This window comes from Hippopotamus amphibius, chromosome 1, assembly GCF_030028045.1.
Source record: "Hippopotamus amphibius kiboko isolate mHipAmp2 chromosome 1, mHipAmp2.hap2, whole genome shotgun sequence".
Taxonomy (NCBI): domain Eukaryota; kingdom Metazoa; phylum Chordata; class Mammalia; order Artiodactyla; family Hippopotamidae; genus Hippopotamus; species Hippopotamus amphibius.
In genome coordinates, this window is record NC_080186.1 from 210,601,185 (window position 1) to 210,622,418 (window position 21,234).

A 21,234-nucleotide genomic window follows, 5' to 3' on the forward strand; every position below is an offset into this window, starting at 1 on the left:
TGGTTCTCAAACCCGAGGAGACGTTAGGATCATCCAGGGGATTTAGATCCAATTCTGTGAGAGTGCGGTTTGGGGAGGTGGGGAGGTGGGGAGGTGGGGAGGTGGGGAGGCTTGGGAGGGGTGGAGTGCCTCACCTGAGTATGCTTTATAAGTTTGCCAGGCGTGGCCAGGTTTGAGAACCACTGCCGTACATGCCCATGTCCAGAGCTACATTGCCCGTGAACTTATTAGAAATACAAATTATCAGGCCCTACCTTGGGTCGACTGAATTGGAAACTGGGAACTGGGCACAATTATCTGCGTTTTAATAAGGACTCTGGCAGATTTTGATGCCCACTAAAGTATGAGAACCAATGCTCCAAGCTCTTGCTATTCAAAGTGTTTTACGTTCCAGCAAAATCAGCATCACTTGAGAGTTTATTAGAACCCTAAACCCATATTGGACCTTCTGAAGCAGAATCTGCATTTTAACAAAGTCCCCAGGTGATTTGTAGGCACATTCAAGTTTGAGAATCTGAAGCACTTGGAGGAGTTGTAAAAATACACACACACACACACACACACACACACACACACACACACGCCTGGTGCACTGAGAAGGCAGCCCCTAGTTCTCCCCTTTTTAACAGAGAGCTCTGCTTTCATGGTTTGCAGTAAGCTTTCACAGTAAGTAGGGTTCTGCTACTAGTGGCCTCCTCTCCTGCCCTTTTCACTGGAATAGCCTCAGAGGGAATCACAATGGCTGAAATAACTAAAATTGACTTCTTTCTCTGTCTATGCTCAGAGGGCTTCATGGCATCCCTAGCTCCCAAAGTTGCCTCTGGTTCCTTTGGTGTGTCTCAACATTCCCACTGCTGCCTGGTCTGTTACCTGCAGTCACTCATCTTTCCCTGCTTTTCTCCTCCTAACCATGAGCTTGTTTTGTCCCTAAAGCACAGCACTCTGACATAAGCCTTGATGTCAGAGTCTCTGATAAAAATAGTGCCTTCAGCTTCTGCAGGGATGGAGTAGGTCCCCATCCTCTCACTTCCTCACCTGGAAAAAAAAGGAAAAATCTTGGCCTTAGTTTTCAGCTAAACCAAAATTCCCCATAGAAATGCATTCATAAAACATGATTCCTAAGAATCATCTCCTCCTGGTGTATCAGACATCACCAAATTTTAAACATCAGCTAGATGCAGTTAGGAGCCAATGACATTGTGTGAGCAAATTGAGTTCTATTGGGACCACGTCTCAAGAAACCTCATAGATGGTAGATGGAGATGCTGGGGCCTGATCCTACACCTTCTGATTTCAGGCAGATCTGCTTTCTACCACACCTATTGTGCGTCTAGTGACCATGGTCTGACAATCACTCCTCCCCTGAATGCACCCTCTGCAGGGTCAACTCACGATCTTTCAGTGGCTTTCAGGATATGCAGGAGGCTCTCCCATCCACTTAGAGCATAAGTGCTTACTCAGTCCCCAACTCCCAATTAACCAGGGGACATAAAAACAGAAAGTTCAGCCAAAACGTTGTTCGGCACCATGTCAGTACACTGTAAATCTCCTCACAATATGACGGAAGACATGACTTTAAAAGACATATTTGAGGCAATGTATTCAAGAAGAAGGTCCTTATTTATCACAGAATTATTGCAAACTATTTGTTGCTTGGATACAAATCTTCCTTCCTACCCCCAAACATTTATTTCCATTCTGAACTCACAGGCTATTTCTAGTTGCCAACACAGCTTGCTTTATTCTGAAGCATCTTTGATCCTGAGGCCGATCATATATATTTTCAGGGTGTCAGTATAGGTGTGGGATGTTCTCAATTTATTTTTGGACAGCTGAAAATTTTCATTTATCAGGAGCAACTACTAAAAACCAGAAGAGCCTTGTGCTATTGTCAGAAGCAATGTAATAAAGTCTGAAATGAATCTAAGAAATTAAATAGAATAATTCCTGGAGTGTTGCTTCTACTCAAAAAAATATTTGTTGAATGAATGTAAAAGTGAATGCACAAATGAATGTGCACTTTTGCATCTGTACCCTAAATCTAAATAATTTTTAAGGGGTATGAAAATTTGAAGCACATTATTTTCATTTTCTTTCTGCTACATTTTCTTCGAAGCAATAAATTGGGTATTTTATTTAATCTTGACATTCACTTCAAAAATTCACATGTTCACATATATAAACATTTTCAGGACACATAATAAAAGCATATCAGTGACTACTCCGAATGCTGTGACATGGCTGTATCTGCAAATTTCGTGCAATAATGTCTTGATCTCTGGAATCAAGTTGAATGGCTGCATGGAGATTTGTTCACATATTGCTGGAAAGCAATTTCTGGTTCTGTTCTAATGGCACATATTTGCTTTGGTTAAATAGTCAACAGTGAAAGTCACAATGGACTGACACCCAGCATGAAAGGACGTTGACATTCACTGTGACTCTGCAGACTTAGACGCAAATTGCAGCTGCCTTTTTCCAAACGTTCAGATGATTTTCTAGAAATCCCAAAGGCTTCTCATCTGCTACCATTCATTCAGCCACTAACTTAGGTGACAGACAATAGTGGGAGGCATATTTCTGGAGCAAAGAGTGGTGAGAGACAGAGAGAGAAGCAGCCTCACATTTTTCTTTTTCTGTCCTCAGCCTCTGATGATGCTGGTTAATAGAACTGCTCAATGAATATAACATAACAGGCCCTTGATGGTACCAGGGGCAAGGAGACAAGGGATTTCTTAGTTTCAGTATGGCATTGTTAACATCATCCCACTGACCTTGGTTTCCACAGGCTCTCCTTTACCTGAGGAGTAACAACCAAATGTATGAATGAGCTCCAGAGTCAGGCTTTCTAGGTGCACACCTGAGAATATGCACTGGAAGACTTGGGGCTGTCAGCGTAATCTCCCTGGGCCTCTGTATCTCCATCAGTAAATAGGAATAACAGTAGAAATCAACAAGACTACTAAGAGAGGTGATGCAGTCATTCATTTAGCAAAATTTATTGATTGCCTGCTGCATGCCAGGTACTATTGCAGGTGTTAGGGACAAGGTGATGATCAAGACAGAGGAGTCCCTGTACTTACAGAGCTTACATTCTCATGAAAGAAAACAGATGGCAATTCGCTTATGAGAGTGACTGGCACCCAATAAATAGTACCTTCGACACATAGTTATTGAGCACTCTTTGGGGTGGTATGGGTAAAAAATAGTGACCTCAAGCAAATATTCTCTTGAACATTTACATTTTTATTTGTGCTTTTCCGAATTTTCCAATGCATTTACAATGAGCAGGGATTACTTAGGTAATAAATTAAGAACAATAAAAGAGCAATGACATACTTTAACAAATACCTAAAAGTGTTTTCATGGTGTCTAAGAGTGAAATTATGATTCAGGTAATGATTCAACAAGCATTCATTGCCCACACAGTTTTCAGCCTGGATGCATATTTTCCAACTTTAGCACAGTGGTCCATTCATGCTGGGTAACTTCAGCATCTCTCATCCTTTGGTCTAGTCTCCATCCTGAGCCTCCTCCTTTGGATGGACAGGGCTGTTATTTTTGTGTTTTCAAACGCTCAGTTAATTAAAAATCATTCTAAATGTTTTTCATTCTTATACAATCAGAAACTCCCAAGCAACTGATATTTGCCCATTGCTAGTGAGCTTCAAATATTGCTTGGTTTTCCAGGTAAACTGTCTTCTCTTTTTAGCATGAATGCTTTGTAGCATTTCTATTTTCCCTAATGCTGTATGCAAAATACTATAATTAATATTTTTCTTTTATCCTCCTTCATAATCAGAGCACCACCAAATCCCAATGCTTGCTTTTTAATGACATGTTTTGTCTCTGCCTAGATTAGTACAACCTCTAAAGTCCCAGCAAGTCTTCTTCCTTTCCTAAATCCTTATCCAGAAGCATGGTATTGTTGTATTACTTTCATCTTTCCGGAATTACTTAGCTAATTTTCTTGTATTCATTTTACTGGGTTACTTTTTTTCTCGCTTATGTGCTCATTTTTAAATCACCAAATTTTACTCACTTTGCCATACATATCCTTATGCAAAATAAAAGAACCTGTTAATTCACCTCACATCTTAAGGTAGAAGAGACTCCAAGGTAAAATTTAGCCTAAGTATTGCCACATATTACACAATGGTATTACTTATAAGAAAGCCTACCCAAACAGATATTCCCACATTTAGTTTTAAGAAATTGCACTGCCCTTTAGCACTCAAACAATATTCCCAAGACCACTTGTTACTTGACAAAAAATTTAAAAAATTTAGCAGACTTGTTCCCCCAAATGTTCCTGGCACACTGCTCTGTCCCATAAATCCACCTGGCATGTCACTCTGACCCCAGCCAGCCCTCTGGTACCAGGCACATGACCCTAGACCCCGTCACACCAAATGTACCTGGCTTACTAAGGCTGCTGCTAATCTCTTTACCTCTCTACTCTTTCCATAGGAGGGCACAGCCCATCCCTTAATTTTGAAAGGGTCAGTTAAGCCCTAACTAAACAAAACTATGCTGAGAATGTGAGGAAATGTAATGAATTCTAACACAGCTAAACAACACTTAAAACTGTGCAGTTTATCAACTACTTCCAGAGTGTACAGGCCCCTCCACAGGTAGAGACATGTTTCTCTTAATTTCAGCACATCTGCTACCAGATTACTGAAACCAGCTTCCCTCCTCAACATAGGAAGGCTCTTCTGCCAATAATTTTCCACTCCTTGGAATCAAGACCCTAGACACGATAAACAGAATATTTCTTAAAGTAAAAATGAAGTCTAAAAATACAACACTTTGAGAAAACATCTATTTTTTAATGCAGAGCAACTCAGCTCCTCCTTTTACCAATTCATTCCAAAGTAGGAGCTTGGTCTTAAACTTGTATAACTTAGAGACCCCCTGGAATGGCTCCTCCAAAAACAAAGGGAGAAAAAAAAAATTTCTCTGAAAGACAGAAGCAGACCTCTATCCAGAGAAACAAAATGGTCTGGCAGCTTTAAAACAGCAATCTCCCTTCCTTTCTCTTCCCACTTTCTCCATGTGTGGTCATAAAACTTCAAAAATATTGGGGGTTTAGTCTCAGAGAAAGCTATGTGCATGTAAACCTTGACCCCTGCTCTTTCCTTTGCCCCTTATTATAGGACAAGCATTGAATACTGAACTTGCTTGTGATTTCAAGCTGAGGAGTATCACATTTAATTTTGGAAATCAAGCCAGAGAACACAGCCTCAGGACCCAGCAGTCTGCAGCGTGGCTGTGTTTATGCATGGCTGAGGCAGAAAAAATGGCTGGCAGTTGCAACAATCACATGTTTAGCTTTTAGTGGTTGTAAGAAAGGACTAAAGATATACCCTCATAAAAGCCCACAATAAGATGCTATGCAAGAAACCAAGAGAACCAATGTAGTTGCTTCCAGACTGTAATGTAGCAGGCCCATCACGTCATTGATAGTGACAGGGTTACTTCCATAATTTCCCTGAAGAACTGCATCTAAAAACAGTTAGTCAGGAATCCAGCAGGAAACAGATGACACAATCAAACTGGGCACATTGAAGAGAGTTTAACAAAAGGACTATTTAATACACAGGTGGGCAGCTTAAGGCAATCACAATTTATAGTGCAGTACCCCTGGGCCAGTAACAGTGGAGAGCTCTTACTACCTCAGTCCTGAAGGGTCAAGGTGAAAGAGCAGTAGGGAATCAGAGGCAGAGGGCTATATGGAGATGGGGGTCGGTCTCCCAGGACACAAAGCAGGAGGAGAAGGGTGGAGAGTGTATATGGAGGGGCAAACCCATGTCCCATTACGTCAGAGAACATTTCTGGTCTTCCATTTTTATCTTGTACTCAATTGCTACAAGGGGAACCTAACTTTTCATCAGAGACTGAACAGGAAGCCAAACTGATCTAATTAGAAGAAAAAAACGAAAGCTTAAGTTTAATTATAAACTTAATTAAATTTAATTATGTTAATTTACTTAAGATTTCTAAATCAATTCCTTTTTTAGGCACATAATATCTAGCACAGTTGTTCCCCCCTTCCCCCAACAAAGCATTTTGCTATGCATGTAAGATTAATTTTATTTTGTGAACAACAGCTTCTGGAGAATTTTGAGTTGTAGAACGCCAAGCTCTGATTGCATATTTGAAAAACAGGAGTTTAAAAGTTCATTTTGAAAGTGATGCATCTAGAAACAGTAATACTCTATGAGATATTGTGGACAGTTGGGACAGAGAGAAGATGATAATACGAGAAGCTTTTGGAGGTGGAATTAATAGAATTTGGTGCTTGATTAAATATGGGCATAAATTAGGAGTCCAGGATGACTCTTAGACTCCTAGTTTAAAAAAAAAAGTGCAGACAACTAGTAGGCGGGGTGGATAATATTTCGATTTGGGACATATAGAACTTAAAGTACCTCTGAAATCCAATCAGCTGGATACATTCCTTTCCCACAGAAGAAAGAGAAACAGAAGTTATAATGTGGGAATGAGTTAAGGCCTATGGTTATGGTTGGAATCAGGTGAAGATGGAGAGCAGAGCAAAGAGATGGCCAGGAATGGAGGCTTTAGCAATAACATTTTGAGAATTCGGATCTCCCCCTGCTTTCTCATCAGACAGTAAATTCCTGTGAGGACAGGCACTTGGCCTATCCTGTTTATAACAGTTTCCCCAATATCTAGCATAGTATGTGGCACATGGTAAGTCTCAATACATATTCATTATTGAATGAATGGGTTCAAGCTGGCTAATGGGCATTTGAGTCATCTGATTTAGGAGCTGGAGTTATTTACAGATCAATTCACTCTGAAGTATTCTCCCATTTAGACCTCTTTTAGGGCTCCCCACTGAATCTGAAGTTCCTTTTCTTGGCTAGCTATTGCTAGGAAGTTATATCTTTTTTGCTTCTATTTCTCAGTTTTTAAATTTGTCTTAATTCTTTCATTTCAAACTTTGTTTCAGATCTAAGAAATGAGTATTGTAACATGCCTCTTTATTCAGTTTTCCCTGTAGAGAAAAGTTTTCTCACTTTTTTCTTATATAACCAGAGGCCCATTCGAAATTTGAAAAGTAGTCATCAAACATGTTCATAAATACAGATAGATAATGTACTAAAAACCTAAACATACTTAAAGGACTGTATATCTTAAAGCGGTAGTCTCCAAATCAGGGTTGCTTGATCAGAACTTTGCTGATCTTAAGTGAATTTTCAATTCAGTACAGGAAGTTGGAACTGGATTAGCTTTGACTAATTGTCCAGAAGTCAGGTATCAATGCAAAATGAAGACTCTCCAGGGGGGCATATGGGCACACAAAAGGAAGTAATTTCCAGAACTTCAACTTTTATGTGGCTTCTTTCCTATAAAATTCACCTGCTTGAGAAGATGTCTGTGGTGGAGGCTGTTTCTTTTACTTTTACATCTTCTTTATATCAGTTCTCATAAACTTTAGAAATCATTAGAATTATCCTGAGTGCTTGTGAAAACCCAGGTTGCTCTCCTCATTCCCAAAATTTCTATTTCAGTGGGGTAGGGTCTGAGGATTTGCATTTCTTACAAGCTCCTAGGTGATGTTAATGCTTTTGTTTCAGGGAACAAGCTTTGAAAACCAAAGGCTTTAGACTCCCACATTATTAAAAACAGCCACCACATCAAAGACACCTTTCATCCATCCTATGTCTTAGGATGCGTTGACATGGGAAGTAAAAATTATGAACAAACAAAAGGATGAATCAAAATGAATGACTCTGGTGACAGTGTACAAATCAAATCCTTTTTTAAGTCAGGTGTTTACCAAGAAAATTTAAGGACTTCGTTGAGATGTCAACTGAAAGGTAATTGAAAATAATTTTTGACAGACCACTATGATTCTTGGCATGTAATTCAGAAAGAAGTTTTAAAAAATTGAGTAGCTTTGCATAATAAGACTATCATTTCCATTTACTTAAGTGGGAAAGTTTTCTCAATGTTTAAATCTATAAAAATAAAATAGGAATAGAATTGATGCTAAGCCATGACACATTCTAGTTTTAGGTAATATTTATTCATGGAAATGTGAATTGAGAAAAACAGCCCTAATCATCTCACTGAGATCTATTTCTAATAAAATGTTACAATTTGTGTAATTAGCTTTCAAATTTTGTAAAAGCATAATATTGTCTTGATCAACTCTATATCTGTAAATTACAATGATAACTCAATCCAGGAGAAGATTTTTAACTTTACATATTTACGTTTATGTTCATAGGACAAAATTAGTTTTTGACTTGAAAGTACAAATTTTGATGTGTATATCTTCACAGCTTAATCAATAGAAGACTTTCAAGCACATAAATGTATAATATTTAGATACAATTCCATGGGGGAACTGAAAAAGAAAACAAGTCCAAAAATAAAAACACAAAATATCTGACTGTTAAAAGAGTATTCTTCTTCAAATATTTTTTAGATGGATGATAGTGGGAATCAAACTACTATATATTTAAATAGAGTCCACTGAATATATTTAAAAGAGTGATGTTACACGTTTATTTTAGAATGGCAATATTTAGAATATGCCCCAAATAAAATCCTTTACAATTGTTTTACTTTATGGTGAAAAACATTTTGGTTGACAACTTAGTATGTAATGGGTACATAGTTTAAAAATTCATTTTAGAATAAACACTATTAAAAATCACTTACGACTTACTGCCTTAAGGCAATCAACTTTTAATCTTCAGCAGGGATCATTTGATGGACTCAGACAGAATTGTGAATTAAATTCCAATTAAAACCCAGGCTTTGCTTATTCTGTAAACATCTGAACAAAAACCATTCTTGTTCTTGTTTGGCATTTGCTCTTTCTTGTCCAGCTGGGATCCAAACACACAGAAATGAGTAATAATGGGAAAAGATTATACACTCTTGAATGACTCATTCAAAGGCCTTTATAAACTTTCTATATAGACTTGTTTTAGAAAAGAATCATTTGGGTGAATTTTGGTTTGTTTAGCAAATGGGAACTACAGCACAGTTAAAAGAAAAAAAAAAGGATGCGCAAATGGTACAAAATCATCACTGCAGGCCTTTTTCTTCAAAAACCACTTCACTGCATTTGTAATACTGGGAAACATAAAAAGAAACACATTAAAAAATGTTGAAGTCATCATTGAGTCTTTAGTCACTTGATAATAATATCTTTTGCTTTTATCTAAGATATATTTTCTCTTGGAGATTCTTTTCTTGGGAGGCACTCATGTATAGGCCATGCACAAAATCAACTTTGAAGTTTTGTGCAAACTATTATATTTTTTCTGTCCATTTTCAAACTCCATAACTTTATTTTGCATGATATATGACTTCTGGACAATTACCTCAAGGGTAATCCAGTTTCTACTTCCTGTACCATAATTGAAAATTCACTTAAGATCAGCAAGGTTCTTCTTGCTATCACATTAAAATGATGTATTCCTCCCTATACAATCTCTCATACCTCTTTTCCATTTCAGCTACTCCAGAAGACCACCTCTGTTTATACAGCCCTCTATTGTAGGGGCACAGTCTTCCCCTGATATGCAACCTAGCTTTTAGAAATGAATAGAAAACCACCTCTGGCTGACTTTGACTAGTGCCAAGTCTCCTTAAACTTCTCACTCTATTCCAGTATTGTGGGTAATGGAATAACCCATAGACTCTATTATTTGTACCTAGATCAATAAAAATTTTTTTGATGGATTTATAAACATCTAACAAGGGTGCACAAGTAACACAAATTCTTATATACTCCCTTAGGTAATTTCTATTTAAAGTTCTGTATAAAGGTATGACAGATTGCACACTAAAAGGACAAGCTCAGCAAGGAAAAGAATCTCTTCTGCATCTAATCATGCCTAACTTCCCATATATTTTTGAAACTCCAAGAAAGAAACCTCAAAATAGTTTTCCACTCACCTTTGTCCTTTATGACATCTTCTATACAACTGCAGAATACATAATGAATTTGTTCTTCCCAATTATCAATAAAGATATTGAATACAATGGGCTGTAAAATAACTCGCATGGGATGCATTCAGTATAAAAATCTTACATTGGCAAAGACCTGTTTAGCTCATTCACTGCTGAATCTCCAGGGCCTAGTGCAATGCCTAATTCACAGTAAGTACTTAGTAATAGTGAATGAATGAAAGTGAAGGGATGGATGAATATCTGGATGAATAGGAACTTGGTGTTTTTGACATCTTCTGCTCATTTTTTTAGATATGATCTTCTAGCCTGTAAATTAAGCTTTTAAATATATAACAATTGAGAACACAATATTTTATATTTTTACCGAATATCATGCAGACTCTGGAGATCACCTGTATCCACTACAAACAAACTATGTAATTTAGGAAAATGACTTGAATTCTCTATGCTTGATCCCTCATCAATCAGACAGTAACAGCCTCTCTCCTACGCTTGTTGGGAGATGATACACATAAAACACTTGGCCTGGTTAATAGGAAGAATTCTGTAAGTGTTACCTATCATTTTTTTTAATTGCATGTTTCTTTCATATTTGAGATTAATATCTAAGAATGTAGATGTAAACATTATCAGAATTACTATCTCAATTTTTACAGGGACATTTATAATCACCTCTCTGCTAGCCATAAAATCATTTCATCCAAGCCAGCAGTTTGTACTCCAGGATAGATCTAGAATGTAAAAATGTTGGTATACATTAGGCTTTAAAGTTGTAAATAACCAGACCAGTCACAGTATAGTAAAAGAAGGATTTTAGGTTTCTTTGGTGAAACAGAAGCAGGTATAAAAAGTTACAAAGAGTTTAGATTTTCATTCACAAAAAAAAAAAAGAAACAGCCATTCACATTTTACACTATACACGTTATAATATAAATACAGGAATGTATTATGTGCATTGTAATGAAAGAGGAAAAAATTAAAACCTAATAGGTAGACACAGAGTTGTTCTGTGCTCTAGAATACCCAAATGTGGATCACATTTAATGCAGCAACCAAAGGAACTTGCCTAAAGACAGTGTGCATGATTGTGGCTACTGTGGTTCCCTCTAAGTCAAAAGAGGTTTTGTGAAAAAGAATCCATGTTGGGTCTGCTCTTTTTCTATTTGCATTTTATTTGTTGTCTTGTCTTCTCAAGATCGTTCTAACTAAAATTAGGAAAAGACCCCTAAATGCTTTCTTTCCATTACAGGATTATCTTTCAACATTAAATTAAGTGGATAATGATTCAAAGTAATCTTAAGCAGTCATTTTATTCAAATTAAGGGGAGAAAACAGAGTGGGAAGAGATAGGGAAAAAATTCAACACATACACTCCACCTAAAAGGAAGCAATGCCCACACTATTTCTATATATATGCTCCTTGCTTAGAATAAGCAAACACCATTTGCTGAAAGCTATACACTTTTCCACTCTTTTTATAATAAACACTTGATGCATTCTATCCATCACATTATTTAATCAGGGAGAAAGTATCTAGATTATATGGTTCCAAATGGTGTGAGGGAATTATAAAGGCTAACACCGAAAAATAACTAGCATACTATTTCAATGTTCAGGTTTGGGGGAAAATAACATCCAATAAATTAAATCAGTATGGCTTACTTCATTTATTTATGTATGCTTCACAGCTGCAGCATTCATACATGAACATTCAAAACTTTATAAAAGATTAAAATGGTTATATATACAAAATTTCTTTCTTTGAATGTGTGTTGTTTTAACAAACCCCCTCCCTCCAAAGCCCTAGGTCTATATCCATTTGAAATGTTGTTGATCTGTAATCTTGCAAGTTAGTCTTATGAAAGCCATTAAAAAGGAGACCCAGTTGAGTTAATAATTAGCACTTTGACCCCTAAAAAATGCTCCTGGTCATAGAAAAGTCCTCCATTCAGGCCTTTCTTGTAAGTGAAGAAAAAGGAATGTGGCAAAAAAAGAGTTCCACATTGCAGTCTCTAGTCCGTTGGGATCCCATTAGCCAGGCTTCAGCATCACATGGAAGCCAACTGTACCTACGGTGGAGACGGTACAATGACCTACAAAACTTTGCGTTTGTTAATTGTCCAGGAAAAGCTGTCCTCCATCTTGCTGACAAAGGGCAAGGGAAACCATTTCCAGCCTAAACAAACTACAAAAAGCAGCTGAACCAATGATTAATGACCTCTAAGGCTCCATAATCATCATTAAATATGCCCGAACTCAGTGTGATTTTTTATTTTATATACAGGATTAAAATCAACATTAAATCATCTTATTTACATTGCCATTGGTGCTGAAATGGAGCTTTTTAAATAGTACAGTAGGCTGGTATACATTATAAAATGGTCTGCACTGGAGGCAAATAGAAAACTAAAGAAATTAGGTAGGCTGGAAATGGTTACATTCTGCCCTCATTCTCTTTCCTTTTTTTTTGCTTTCTTTTTGAATGCCAATACTTTCATTTAAAATGTTTTGGGAGCACAGCAACCCAAAATGACTGGACAGTGGTCCAAAAATCCAAACCAACTGATAATACTTCTCGAGGTGATAGGAAAGGCACAGGAAGTTAGGACTTTGGCTGAAATGATGAAAACAATGTTCGCCATTTTAGGGATCAGCGCCTTGATTCTTGCCACCTCCGGCTCCAACGGTGATCATGTTTTGATGTATTTATTGAATTGTCCTTTGCTGATGAGGAATTTTTTAAGTATTTCTTAGAATAAGTCCTTTGGTATGCAGATGCTACATGGAAGGAAAGAAAGAAAGAAAAGAAAACACAACAATATTACTTGCTCCATACCCTAAACTGCCAATACCGTAGCCGTAAAATGAGGGTGTCTAGTACTTGTTATAGCATGGTTGTCCATTCTTTCTAAAGGACCACTTACGGTTCAGGCAGGTAATTTTAGGCATAGCCCATCTTCCATTTCCTAGGCAACGGATAGTTGGAAGGTGACGTTGAATGAAACCATCTTTGCAGTGATATCTAATCAGGGAGTTGATTTCATAACGAGGTTTCATCTTTCCAAAGGTCTTGGCATTTTCTACAACAGGGGGCTGGCCGCAAGCAACTAAAGAAAAGTAAATTGGGTTATTTCCAAATAACCTAAATATTTCTATCAGTATGAGTATATCTCTCTTTTCTCTCTCTCTCTTTCCTTCTTTATCATACATATATACCCAATTTTTAGGGTATATATTATATTATATATATATACACCCAATTTATTATATATATATACCCACTCAAGCACCTTCAGCAATCACTTAGATTAAGAAACTGAAAATTTTCAAGACAAAACTAAATATTGAAGCTCTGGGCCTAGTTTGAATCTCAGATTCTATCATCTTGAATTGTGCTTTTTTTTTTTTTTTTTTCCTGAAAGAACCCTAGGGCATAAAGTCATACATTCATTTGTCCATTTGGAAGGGCTACTTTTCTGAAAAAATTCCAAATTAAAAGGCACCTGTCTCATGCCACCATGCGGCTTGTTGATATTGTCTTCAACACCATCCCAATGTTTTTATTTATTATCCACCTTCACTTTGAATAATAATATAGATTTGTAACAATTAACCATTATTGTCACTTCCCTGAAAAAACTTACAATCTATAATAACATCATAGCTTCAAGATAGGGACAAAATATGTCCAAAATATGGATAAAATATGGACTCTTCATTATAAATACAATATTTCCAGGTTCAATTATGTTTATTTGCTCTTTTCTGTCTTCTGTATAGAGACAGGGAGCAAGTCAGGACATAGTATTCATACTTCAATTTTGTAATTACATTATAAACATAAATTTCAACTCTTAAGAAGGGTAAGTAAAGGTAAATATTGGAATATATAACCATCATTTTAAACCCACAATAAAAAATTCTGTATACCAACCAACTTAGCAATGATAGAAATAGTAAAAAGGAAATAGTAGTAAAAGAAGCTTTGCAATTTTGAAATTCAATAAGCTGGGAAAATTGACTCAACTGAATTTGTATTAATTTGAAATTTTATTCAATATTAGTGTACTTGTTTTAAATGATATACTTTAAAAATTAACGTTTCTTAGGTGATTGTGTTTTGCTATATATCTTTAACAAAAATATAACTTAACTTCAATATAATTTCCCTAAATGACATTTCCTATCCGTAGTTTACTTTAAGAACACCATCATGAGGCTCACAAGAACATGTCATATTCTCTCATGAAATAGTGCAAATCTTCAATGGGAGAATGATTACCAGAAACCTTGGTACCAAGATGTGTGGATGTCAACATCCTAATATTAAAAGTTGACAAATATTAAATTTATATACATGTTCAAAAGGTTGTTTACAACCATATTTTTTTGCAATGACAAATGTAGGTTTAACTTAAATACTTAGTTCCTTTAATTTACTTCTGCTTGACAAAACAGCTTAGAATGTACTGACCCATAGCAAACAAAATTGTCTTTAATGAAACATATTCCAAGCATAAATTTTCATTCCCATAAGAAATTGTCACTCAGATAGACATAACCTAAAAATAGATTATAAAGTCCTACTATCTATAACTAAGAAATTAGAAATATTTTTGCATGTATTTGATCTTTACAAATTCCTAGAAGATAAACTGAGATTTCTATAATAATATGTCATTTTCAATTAATAATCTATACTCTATATATAGTTCAATGATAACCTCCATCTGGATATCTACAGTTCTTTTATTGTAATATGGAAAGTCTATGCTAGGGTCCAGATACTAGCAAGTATCAAATAGAATGAGATGGAAGTGATATGGAAGGTTAAAAATTATCAATTAGTTAACTCATTATACTTGATTCTGACAAATTAAAAGTTGTCTTTAAATTTGAGAGGAAAGCAATATACAGATATCTTCCAAAACTATAAATGAAGACTTATTATAAAGTCAAAATAATTCAGGGAGTGTGGTATTGGCAAGGACAGGCAAATAGACCAGAAATAGACCCACATACATATATGCTTGATATTTGACGGAAGCAACATGGCAGAGCAGTGGGGAAAAGGTAGTTTCTTCACTTGGACAATTGGGTATTCATATGGAAAAAATATATGTTTGGTTCCCTACCTCAGAGAATCCATGGGAGATCAATTCTAGATGGTTTAAATATATAAATGTAAAAGACAAAATTATAAAACATTTAAAAACAATATAGGATATCTTTCTGACTTTAGGATAGATAAAGATTTTTTAAGACACAAAAACTTTTAAACATGAAGCAAAATTCAACAAAATGAAGAACTCTGTTCATTAAAAAATGCCATAGGGTAAAGATAAGCTACAAACTGGGAGTGAGTAGATATTTGTAACATATAATTGTCAAGTGATTAATAACCAGGACATTAAAAAAAAACTCCCACAAGTCAATATATAAAATAGAAGCAATCAATTTTTAAAAATAAGCAATAGATATGAACAGAAACCTTACAAAAGAAGAGCTATGAATAAAAGTATATGAAAAGATATCCAGGGAGAAGTATCCAAGACAATACAAATTAAATCACAAGAGAGAACATTTTATACCCACCAGATTGGCAAAAATTTCAAACTCCGTTAATATCAAATGTTGGAGAAGATGTGGAGTAACGGGACCTTTCACACATTGCTGGTGGGAGTGCAAATTGGTACAACCACTTTGGAAAATAGTTTGGCATTTTCTAGTAAATTTGATGGTACATATATCCTATGACTCGGCACTTCACGCCTGGAAAAACACCCTATGGAAACTTGCAGAGATCTACCACAGACAAGTTCAAGAATATTTGCAGAAACATTGTTTATAATAGCAAAAACACTGACTATAACCCAAATGTCCACTGGCAGGAGAATTGATAAATAAGATGTTATATATCACACACTGAAATACTACACAGCAGCCAAAATGAAGAAATACAGCTACATGCATCAACATGGATAAATCCCACAAACATAAAGCTGAACAAAAAAAGCAAGGCACAAAATACAAACAGCATGATTCTACTTAAAGTTCAAAAATGTGCAAAACTAAATAATTTGTTTACAGATACAAGCATATATGATAATCCTAAAAAGAAAAGAAAGGGAATTGTCATTATCTATGGCTGGATTTGGGAAGTAAATGGATGGGATTGGAAGGAACCTGCAGGATGTCCCAAAGATGTGTGGATAGAATGCACTGAGGCGTTCTTTACAAAACAACAACAACTGTCTTTTGTATATAATATAATCCTTCTTTGCAAGTATTACGGCCTAGGTCTGTATGTTTAAAGATGTCTAAAATATCTGAAAGGAGAAATGAGCGTCATTTATAAAAAAAAGTCTATAGACATTTATGAAATTCACAACATTCCCAGAGTACTGATTAACAAAGAATTGTCTACATAAATAAAAATCAGATAGTAGGGAGATAAAATATACGACTCATTTTGTTTTGGTTTTCTCCTTTAATGAGGTAGACAATGTTGTGTAAATCTTTCCCCATTGGGAAATGTATACCATGATGCTACTTTTGTGAATCCCTTTTTAGGTATAAGGCAGTGGTTCTCAACCAGGGGCAGTTTTCCTCCTCTCCCTCCTTCTCCAGGGATAGTTGGCAATGGCTAGAGACATGGATGGTTGTCACAAAGCAAAGGAGGAGGATGTGGAGGGGAGGAGAATGCTACTGGTATTCAGTGCATAGATGGCAGAAGTGATGCTAAACATTCTGCAACGCACAGGACAGCCCCCCGCAACTAAGAATTGTCTGACCCAAAATGTCAATAGTGCTGCTGTTGATAAACCCTGGTATAGGAAAAAATAACACTGGAAATATAAGAATGTTTGGATCACAAAATGAAAAGCATGACTCCAGGGAACATTTGGAGACCTAAGAAGGCAAACATGACATTTGGATAAAGACAAACAGTTCATTAAAGACTTCTTACACTAGAAACAGGGAAAAGAGCAAATAACTTGATTTGCTGTTTTCACAAGTTCCATCGCGTAAGTGCTGAAGGAACGTACATAGGAAAGCTGCTCACATAGAAAAGATATTCAGAATAAATTTTACTTTAGACAAGAGAATAGCAGAGTAAAGTAGTCATGGGTAACAGCTGAGTTTCATCTCAGCTTTGTGTATCTTAGTGTTCTCTTTCTTTTGAAAGAATTTCTCAATGGTGTTTGTCTTTCCTAAGATATCTATAGAGTGTATATTTTTAGTTTTATTATTTTTATATTAAAAAAATAAGTCAAATGGATTTTGTATTTTGCATTTGTACTTTGTACTCTTAATTGAGGTGGGTAGAATCTGGGTCTAGAGGTTAAATATTCACGTTCTAACACCATTATCAATTGCAAACAGGTTTAAAAATTTTTATGGAATTCGTATTTTTTAAAGGAAGAAGTCTATACGGTGTGCCTTAAAATTCAAACATATTAGTCAATGATAAATGCTTTTAAAAATTAGTTTTCTTAATTTTACCTGTTTAATGTCAACTAAGCAGTTCTCATTATATTATATTATAAACATAAATGTTTTTATTGTATAATATTTAGAAGGTATTCAACAATATGTATAGGGATGGCTTTTTTGTTCTATGGTTTATGCGTACAGATTGAGCTCCTAAGGGAATGAGTGAAAAACTCAAATGTCTATAAAGACCAGGAACTTAACCAAAAAGGAGGAAAGGTCTGAATGAGGACTGCAATGAATTGGAGACCACAGTCCCCACCAAGGGACGGCAGTGGTTTTCAGCCGCTGTACTTTAAACCACTGCTAAAACATGGGCTAGATGGCACCGAGAGTTGTTTTTTTTTAAGTAAAAAATTCACACTGTTTTATGATACATTCCAGTTTTTTACTGTTGACAACTAACTTAAATTTTTTATTTGTTTCTTTTAAAAATTTATTTGTTTATTTACTTATTTATTCTACAACTACTTTTTTTTTTAATGCCCTCATCATCAAAATAAATAGGTCTATAGGCCCTTGGGCTGGCAATTGTTTTTCTTAAAAATACTGCCAGGTAGTGTTTCTACATAAATGCTACATTGTTATCTTAAGCACTTGAAATCTAAGGTGAACACATTACTGAACATAAACTTTTCAATTATATTGAAAAAGTAAACCATTCCAGTGCAATAAGAGATGCCATATACGACATCCAGCTTACGTCTTAAAGAATGACATTTATTCTTCCTGAATTTACTTAAGAATTGAAATGCAGATTAAGTATACATTATCAATGGGGTAATCATTACCTGTTCCTTTCTTGCAGGTATAGGTGAGATGGTAATTGCAGGGAACATCATTCCACTGTCCATTCTCATGCCATATAATTACAACACAATCTTCGCCTGCAGAAAAGAAGCTGTCTGGCTGGTTGGGCCTCCAGTTCTCATATTGCTGTGAAAATGGAGGAAGAAGATAACTATTGACAGTCAAAGAGGAGCATATTATAAAAGCAACAGCGCCATTACAACATGATTGAATTAGAATGGACAACAATTTCTGTTGAACCATCTAGCTGAGATAATTTTGGTGGTAAAGAAAAAGATTTTTGCACTCTGAGTGGAATATATATGTACCTTAAAGTCTCTCTTCAACAAATATGTATTTTGTTTCCTTTGGCAGCGAGATATATCTAAGGAGTTTTGTGCTAGGTATCCTAGATTTCTAAATATGTAATCAATGTTCAATTTAAGAATTTTAACCATGTCATCATTATTAATTGTAACAGTATTAATGGAAGTGTAACAACTAGAGAAAAAAAAATTCATAATCTCGTCATTCTAATCTATCATGTTTTATTCCATCCCCTATGTGGATGTATAATTTTATGTAGTTATGATTATAGTGCAATAAAATGGTTATTCCTTCTTTTATATTTTTACCACTATAAAGTACCTTTCTTTGTCTTAGTGGATATAATTGTTTCCATCCAAATTCTTTGATATGTTGATATGTATAAATTGATATGTTTGCTATGTTTATTTTTTGTATTTACCCAATATACCTATGCCCATCATTTTATATTCGACCTTTCTGAGTAATTCTGTTTTAGATATGATTCTTATGTGCACCATCCAGTTGTGTTTTGCTTTATGATCTAATATGGAAGTTGTTTTAGCAGGAACATTTATCACATTTATGCATATTGATATACAAGATAATGCTTTTAAAAATATATCTTACTGTAAATATATGTTTGCTTTCCTTTAATGTATGTTTAGATAATTAAAAGGAATTTTATCAATCTGATGTTTTTCTACTGGTTACCTTTATATCTATACCTTTAGATAATACCTATTGATTCCCTAGTTTGAACAATGACATATAACCAGAAATATCTTTTGCCTTCCACTTCACAGTAATATATGCCTTTTATTTAGCACCAGTAATGAACGAATCCCTCTTCTGGTGCTTGGTACGTATTATCTCTTACAGTAATCCAGCAATACTGGGAATAACTTGACCTTAGAAATGTTAAACATCCAGGACTTTTAGGTTTACATTCAATTTTTTGTTACCTTAAAATGTGGCCTCCATATCAACCAATAATTATATGAAAAACACAGTCCTTATGCCTATTCAAAAATAACAAACTTTAGTGCAATGAAAATAATATTGGACTACAAATAAGAGAGCAGTTTCCCAGCCTCCAGTCTCTTAACTAGAATGTGATATGGGACAAGTTTGTTCAGTGTCTGGCTCCACTTGGGTATCGCTTTCCCAAAGTGCTTTGCCTACTGTCATGTTTTATATCACATCTAATGCTGACCAGACTGGTGGAGACAAATTTCCTTTATATGAAAGAAATAAAAATTCAGATTTATGTGACAATGGCAAATGTGACTATCTCTTCTGGGCCTATAGATCTATTAGTGTTTCCTTGAATTAAATTTAAAATAAGTCAGTGAACAGAAAAGAAACTTAGAGTTACCAAGGGGGAAGTGGGGGGGAGGGATAAACTGGGAGGGTGGGAATGACATATACACACTACTGTATGTGAAATAGATAACTAATAAGGACCTACTGTACAGCACAGGGAACTCTATTCAATACTCTGTAATGACCTATATGAGAAAAGAAGGTAAAAAAGAGTGGATATATGTATATGTATAACTGATTCACTTTGCTGTACACCTGAAACTAACACAACATTATAAATCAACTATACGCCAACAAAATTTTTAAAAATTTTTAAAAAGCAAGGAAAAATTAAAAAACAAGAAAAAAATAAGTCTGTAGTTAAAACAATGAGTTAAGAGATTTTGTCTGAAAAAGACAAAGTCAGAGAAGAAAGAACTGTAGATGAATATGAACAAGGCAATTGTTCTCAATTCAGAGCATGCCAAAAAATGGTTCTGCTAGTTACTCCCAAAAGCACCTTGGCTAACTTTATGTCTTTTAAAAATGTATAATATATATACTAGAGAATGGCTCTAATTTTCCTTTCTTAGAAATAAATGTGGTTTTTGAAACTAAAATATAGAAAAAACTTAGATCTTTGATAAAATAATTTGTGAGAAGACACAAAAGTTAGAAAAGCTCAGGATTAAGAAAACTTCTATTTTTCCTTCAATCTCTTTGCTTAGCTTTACTTCAAAATACACCTCAATCATGCCAAAATTAAGATAGGAGACAAGAAACCTCTGCTATATAAAGCAGAATCTCTGAAAAGTGATAAAACTGCAAAGGACCAAGGAAAGCTTAATAAAGATTTTTTTCCAAAACACAGAATTAAGGGTGTTTTTACTTCTCTGGTGGAAATGCAGACATTATATGGATTTAAATCCAAACATTATATGGATTTAAATCCAACTCTAGTAGCCTGAATGGTACCGCTGAGTTACCCCTAGGTGGCCCTGGGAAAGATGCTCAGAGGACCACACTCACCAAAGCACTCGGCCTGGCAGGTCTTCCTGAAACCAGGAACTGACATTTGATCTGACCTGGGTTTCTAATTACTTCTTTATTTTCCTTTTCTTTGTTTATTTCCCTTTCCTTATCATCTCTTACCTTCCACCCACCAAGCCTTTTTTTTTTTTTTTTTTTTTTTTTGCTGCCCTCCTTTAATAGATAACAGAAAAGGAAGTGGACAACAATGCAAATATAAAGGTCACATTCAACCTGCTGCTGCTGTATAACTAAGCTGTCTTTAACAGATGTATTAAAGCAGGATAAAATTAAAAATTAAATTAAATTAATAAACAAAAGAATAAGACTTCCTTAAAATTAACAAAG

At 35.3% G+C, this 21,234-nt stretch overlaps 1 protein-coding gene across 2 annotated transcripts in view; it reads right to left on the minus strand.

Annotated features, from left to right (window-relative positions):
- Positions 1 to 11,611: 11,611 nt before the first annotated feature.
- Positions 11,612 to 21,234, minus strand: part of VCAN (versican) — a 103,590-nt gene continuing 93,967 nt past the window's right edge. For both annotated transcript variants that reach the window (XM_057739874.1, XM_057739882.1), the window contains 3 exons: positions 18,249 to 18,393; positions 12,888 to 13,070; positions 11,612 to 12,741 (listed from right to left, as the gene is read on the minus strand). In XM_057739874.1, the coding sequence (XP_057595857.1) occupies positions 12,614 to 12,741; positions 12,888 to 13,070; positions 18,249 to 18,393 (456 nt within the window). In that variant the 3' untranslated portion in view covers positions 11,612 to 12,613. The remainder of the gene's footprint in view (positions 12,742 to 12,887; positions 13,071 to 18,248; positions 18,394 to 21,234) is intronic.